The 7,032-nt window shown below is 39.9% G+C and overlaps 1 protein-coding gene across 1 annotated transcript in view; it reads left to right on the forward strand.

Moving 5' to 3' along the window:
- ZNF131 (zinc finger protein 131) overlaps positions 1–7,032 on the forward strand; it is a 42,208-nt gene that overhangs the window by 32,668 nt on the left and 2,508 nt on the right. Inside the window, exon 7 of the mRNA XM_023515015.1 lies at positions 6,900–7,030. Coding sequence (XP_023370783.1) covers positions 6,900–7,030 — 131 coding nt within the window. The remainder of the gene's footprint in view (positions 1–6,899; positions 7,031–7,032) is intronic.

A 7,032-nucleotide genomic window follows, 5' to 3' on the forward strand; every position in this document is an offset into this window, starting at 1 on the left:
CTTGGGGTCACACCTCACAGCAGCCTCAATCTCTTGGGCTTAAGAAACGATTATTTTGCCTCAGCCTCCCAAGTAGCTGGGACTACAGGTGCCCACCACAACGCCCGGCTATTTTTTTATTGTAGTTGTCGTTGTTTAGCAGGCCCGGCAGGCTTCAAATCTGCCAGCCACAGTGTATGTGGCCGGTGCCCTAACCACTGAACTATGGATGCCAAGCTGCAAGATGCATTTCTTAAATAAGATTGAAAGAATTCTTTGATCCATGGACTAGACTACACACAGAATGTATGCTGTGTTAGGGGGCACAGAAACAATATTAATCTTTTTGTACATCTCCACTAGAGCTATTGGATTAACTAGGTACATTGTAATATTTTGAAAAGGATTTTTTTTCCTGAGCAGTAGGTATCAAAAGTTTGCTTAAAATATTCAGTAAACCATGCTATAAACAGAGGTGCTTATCATCTAGGCTTTGTTTCTCCATTTCTAAAGCAAAGGCAGAGTACTTTTTTATTTTTAACTTTATTCCAATTAATATGAGGGTACAATATTTAGTTTACATTGTTCTCACTTCCAGGGAAAAGTTCCATTTGTAGAAGAACCCTTCACCCAAGAAACGTGTTGTATGCCCTCACAATGTGCACATTAGGCAAGCATAATTAACTGGAGGACCCTAGGATTTTCAAAATGGTGAATGAGTACTGTCTTCACCTCAAAGTCACTGACTATATTAGCTCCCAGCAAAAGGCGTCAGCCTGTACTTTGAAGGTTTGAAGCCAGCCAATGACTTCTCTCTAGTTATAAAAGTATTAGATTGATGGCATCTTCCAATGGAGTGCAGTTTTGTCTAGGTAGAAAATCTGCTGTTTGGTGTAGCCAACTTGAGCAATCTTGGATCACCTGGATAACTTGCAACAACTTCTACATCAGCACTTGGTGCTTCTTTTTGCACTTCCGTGTTTTGGAGACAGCTTTCCTTGAATCTCATGAACCAACCTCAGCTGTGTTCATACTTTCCTTCTACAGCTTCCTTACCTTTCTTAACCTTCATATAATTAGATTTAGGGCCTTGCTCTAGATTAGGCTCTGGCTTGAGGGAACGTTGTGGCTGGCTTGACCTTCTTTCCACACCTCTAGCACTTCTCCATATCAGTAATAAGACTGTTTTGCTTTCTTATCATTGCTGTGGTCACTGGAGTAGTACTTTTAATTTCCTTCAAGAACTTTTCCTTTGTATTCACAACTTGGCTAACTGGCTCAAGAGCCCTAGATTCAGTCTATCTTGGCATTCAGCATGCCTTCTCATAGGCTTAATCATTGCTAACTTTTGATTTACAGTGAGAGATGTGTGACTCTTTAGTTTGAACATTTAGAGGCCTTAGTAGAGTACTAACTGGCCTAATTTTAGTATAATGGTGTCTTAAGGAATGAGGAGACTGAGAAAGGGGAAGTGGCCGGCTGGTGGAACAGTTAGAGCACACATAGCATTTATCAATTAAGTTCACTGTCTTTATGTTATGTGTGCAGTTCATGGGGCTCCAGAACAATTACAGTAATATCAAAGATCACTGATCATAGATTCTCATAACAGATATAACAACTATTAAGTAGTTTGAATTATTGTAAGAATTATGGGGGCATAGATATGAAGTAAGCGTGTACTGTTAGAAAAATAGCATTGATAGACTTGCTTGACCCAAGGTTGTCACAGACCTTCAATTTATTTAAAAAGAAGAAAGGATAGTAAAGCTAACTGCAGTAAAATGAGGTATGCCTATAAGCCCCGGGGCGGGGCGGGGGGGGAGGGGTGTTTTTCAGACAGGGTCTTACTCTGTCGCTATTGCCCAGACTATAGTACAGTGGCTTGATCGTAGCTCACTACTACTCCACAAACTCCTGGGGTCAAAGTAATCCTGCCTCCCAAAGTGTTAAGACTACTGGTGTGAGCCACTGGACCAGTCTATAGGCAACTTTAAATTATGTTTAAGTTAATAAAGGATGGATCTTTTTTCCCTTATAACAAACTGTGAAGATAGACAATTCTCTTTGTATATCCTACCCTCAAAACTCATAAACACCAATAGTTTAATGAGTTGATTTCTTGTGTGTTTTAAAAGCTCTATAATAGGTGGCATGATTTGTAAAATTTTAGCTGTTTTCTGTGCTTTGGATTTATTTTGTTTTCATTTAGAAAATAGTAATGACAATGCCACCCAGCTAGATAATGGAGTTTTAGTTTTAGAATCCCTGCCCTCAGAGGGTTCACATTTGAGGGAGAGAAAGCAGGCATACACAGCGTGACATGCGCACTGCTTATAGAGAAGAGCAGAATCTATGGGATTCTCCCTGGGCTAGCTGTTGATGGAAGAGACAAGGATGAGTTCTTAGTCTCTTCTCTGTTTCTTATAACAATACCCAAAACTAGATAATTTATAAGAAATTTATTTCTTATGGAGGCTGGGAAACCCCATGTCAAGGGCGTTTGGTGAGAGCCTTCTTGCTGGGTTGTCCTGAGACAGTAGAGCCCTCATAACCTAGTTTCTCTTAAAGTCCCCACCTCTGAATACCGCCACATTGGGGATTAAATTTAAACATGAATTTTGGAGAGGGAAAACGTCAAACCATAGCAGATGGCTTCCTAGGGGTTTTACCTTGTGATTCTTAAAGGGAAGAGAATTAGCCTGGAAATGAGCATTCCAGGCAGAGGCAGTTGAACATATATACACAGGCATAGAGGAGTGAGTGGAAGTGAATTGTTTGGTGTATTATGGCCAAAGGAATGAGTCCAAGTAGAGCAGTGGTTCTCAACCTTCCTAATGCCACAATGTATTTTCATTGTTACAAAGGGATCATGACCCACAGGTTGAGAACCACTGAAGTAGAGGAATGCCAGGAGATGCAGCAGAATGGGTTAGAGGGGCAGCCCATGTGGCATGCACTTGGGCATCATATGCAGAATCTACAACTGGGTTAAGGGCAAGAGAGAAGGAATAATGAGAGACCATTTAGTTATTTTCATAAGTACTATCAGAGTTTGGATTTTATCTTGTGAGAGACTCAGTCATTTTGAAGGAGTTTTTGTAAGTGATCTGATCAGATTCATTTTCTAAAGAGATGACTAGCAAGATAGATTGGAGTGGTGCAAAACTTTCCACTTCAGTGGGGAATCTGTTGGAGTCATCTAAACCTAAATGGGAGATCAGGTAAAGGCAATGATAGTGGACAAGGGCTGTAGATTTTGAGTAACATTAAAGAGGCAGAATCAGTAAGATTTGGTGACCAGTGACGTGTTGGGGTAAAAGAAAGGGTGGCTTCCAGTTTTCTGATTTAGGTGGCTCATGTGATTGGAGGTTATTAACTTAGAGAAATATAGACGGATAAGTGATTTGGGCAGGAGGGAAAATACTAGACATGATGACATATAACTGGGACACCGAGTATGACAGAAAACCTAGAGGTAATCTTTAGGCATGTTTTCAAATAGGTGCTCCCTAATTTCCAAGAAAGGTGGTGTGGTATCAGAAAGAATGTCCAGGTATCACAGTTCAGTTCCAACATTTGAACTTGACTGGTCACTTAACTAGTAATTTGTGAGCTTCTTCCCTTGTCTGTAAATAAGGGTAATAATACCTAACTTACAGGGTTATATAACAAATAAGAAAATCGTGAAAGCACTTTGAAAGCTAAACTATCCACACATCTCAAATATAATTAATATTTTTTTTTTATTTTTTATTTCTTTTTGAGACAGAGTCTCACTGTGTCACCCTCAGAGCGCTGTGACATCACAGCTCACAGCAACCTCAAACTCTTGGGCTTACACAATTCTCTTGCCTTAGCCTCCCAAGTAGCTAGGACTACAGATGCCTGCCACAATGCATGGCCATTCTTTTGTTGCAGTTGTCATTGTTGTTTGGCAGGCCTGGGCTGGGTTCAAACCACCAGCTCCAGTGTATGTGGCTGGCGCCCTAGCCACTGAGCTATAGGTGCCAAGCCAATATGTTGGTATTTTTAGATTTTACTGAGCTTATTAAACTAATTTTTTAAGTAGAAGAAGCTCAAGTGGGCTCAGCACCCATAGCTCAGTGAGTAGGGCGCCAGCCACATACACAGAGGTTGGTAGGTTAGAGCCCAGCCTGGGCCTGCTAAACAACGATAGCAACTGCGACAAAAAAATAGCCAGGTGTTGTGGCGGGTGTCTGTAGTCCCACTACTCGGGGGGCTGAGGCAGGAGAATCACTTAAGCTCAAGAGTTTGAGGCTGTGAGCTATGATGGCACACCACTCTACCAAGGGGGACATCGGAAGATTGTCTCAAAAAAAGACAGCTCAGGTGGCATATAGTGAAAATAGCTCTCTTTTCCCATGTAAGTAGTTTCTCTTCTCCCATGTAACTAGTAGAAGCAACTGCTACTATCATTTTCTGATTTGTTATTGCAAATGAATCCTTTGCATTTTCAGGTAGTCATAGATAAATGTGCACACATGCTTTTGGAAAAACAACATGTCATTTAAAAATATGAAACGTTTATGAATTTTTAAGTTTTTTCTATGGCTGCAAGGTATTTCAGTGTATGGGTTAAAATGATGAATAGACAGTTAGGTCTATTGTATTTGCTAGGTAGGCTCTTGTATTACAAACCGTTCTGCAGTAAACATCCTTGTACATAATATATTTTTTCATATGTTCAAATAATTTTATTTTTAAGAGCAGAATTGCCAGGTCAAGAAATTTGCTGATTTTAAATTTTGTCAAACATCAAATTGCTCTTTATTATTAGAGTGCTGTGGTGTCATAGCTCACAGCAACCTCAAACTCTTGGTCTTGAGCAATCCTCTCAGCCTTCTGCCTAGTGGGGACTACAGGTGCCTGCCATAACACCTGACTAGTTTTCCTGTGGCTCCGGCTGGTCTCAAACTCTTGAGCTCAAGCAGTCCACCCACCTTAGCCTCCCAGGGATCAAATTGCTGTTTGTTTATTTTTATTTTTTTATTTTTTTGAGACACAGCCTCAAGCTATTGCCCTGGGTGGAGTGCTGTGGCGTCACAGCTCACAGCAACCTCCAACTCCTGGGCTTAAGCGATTCTCTTGCCTCAGCCTCCCAAGTAGCTGGGACTACAGATGCCTGCCACAATGTCCAGCTATTTTTTTGGTTGTAGTTGTCATTGTTTGACAGGCCCAGGCCGGATTCAAACCCACCAGCTGTGTTGTATGTGGTTGGCACCTTAGCCGCTTGAGCTATGGGCACCACCTCAAATTGCTCTTTAAAATAGCAGTACCAATTTTTGGGTTTCATTGATAATGAAAAATCATACATTAATAAAATAAAAGAACTTAATCATTTTATTTAACAGTATTGCTGAACATTTTTGGAGTGGAAAAGGAATTTCTGTAACCTTTACTTGTACTCTAAGCACAACTCCATTTGCTCTTAAAAAAACCTTCCGTTTTGGAATCATTGAAATAATTTACTCCTGCTCCTTGGTTGCTGAGTACTTCTAGAGAAAATGTATATCTCAGACCTTAAGTTAGGCCCCTAAGTGTCTGATTTTATCACTTATTCTAGAGAAAGAGATTTTTCTTTTCTTCAGGGTCAATTCTGAATCCCACACCTTAATATCTCTTATAAGATCATATCCCATCTGTCATTCCCACTCTTTTCTTTTTCTACTGCCTCCTTCCCTCAGCAAATAATTCCCGCTTGTTTACTTGCTCTTCTCTACCCACCTCTCCTCTTTACTTCCAGGCCTTCTTGAGGGAATTTCTGTACTGACTTTTCATTGACATGCCTCTCTCTCTCCCTGATCTCACAGCAAGCAGTCTGGCTTCTGATCCCACCACACACTGACTACTTAGTTTTTTTTCCTTCTACTTCCGGCTGTTTCATTTCTCATTCCTTTGCTAGCTCATCTATCTGTTTTAGCTTGGTTTTTTCCACTGGGTTCTGCCCTTTTGTTACCACACAGAATACTCTTGAGAACTTTTTTCCAGAATAAGTTTTTTGGTTTTTTTCTACCCCTTAACCACTAGACAGGGATAGAATGAAAGTTTTTACTTTCACTTAAAATAACCCCTAATCTGTGTGTCAGTCCACCCTCTACTTGGCTTCAGAATTATCTGTATAGCTATCTACAGAACCCCTCTGCTGTGCTGAGTACTTCATGCTCAACAGACAAAAAACTATGAATTCTACTCTTCCCTACAAATCCCACCCCAAACTATTTGGATTTCTGTGCCCTGTGTTATTTACTCTAGTAGGTATTCGAAGCCAGAGATCTGGAGGTCATTACTGATTCCTCCTTCCTTACTCTTCAGCCACCTTGCTGTTTTAGTGCTCCCTGTGCCTCTGTCTCTTTCCTTCTCATTTGTTCCAGGCAGTGTTGTTGTTCTCCTCTGTGCTGATGCAGTACATATTCCAAGTACTCTGTTCTGTAACAAATCTTCCACAGTGCATTGTGTTTATTTTCATATATTAAACTTCATACCCTGGCCTTTACCTTTTAATCTTCATCACCTAACACATAGTTTGATACGTAGAAAGGGTACAGAAATGCTTATGGAAAGAATGATGCATTTTTCTGAAATAAATATTGATCATGATTTTTTTATCTAAGGGAAAATATACAATATTTTAAAAAACAGCAAAAACAAAACAGAACTCAGATCCAAATTTTATTTGCCAGAGCATAAATACAGTTGTAATAATCACTAAATCTTATTGCCACCTCTATAAAAATCTTGGATGTGGTGAAAATATCTGAATTTTAAGTTGTGATTTCCACCTCTTAAGAATGTACTATTAACCAAAAAGAAAAAGTAAACTCTTAAAAGTTTGCTCTTGCCACTTTTCTTAACTTGTCGGTTTTTTGTTTTGTTTTGTTTTGTTTGTCTTCTAATAGGTGAGAAACCTTTCGAATGTCCAAATTGTCATGAACGATTTGCTAGAAATAGCACCCTTAAATGTCACCTCACTGCATGCCAAACTGGAGTAGGGGCAAAAAAGGGAAGAAAGAAGCTTTATGAATGCCAGGT

This window comes from Otolemur garnettii, unplaced genomic scaffold, assembly GCF_000181295.1.
Source record: "Otolemur garnettii isolate 467f Iridium unplaced genomic scaffold, OtoGar3 scaffold00063, whole genome shotgun sequence".
In the NCBI taxonomy this organism is placed as follows: Eukaryota; Metazoa; Chordata; class Mammalia; order Primates; family Galagidae; genus Otolemur; species Otolemur garnettii.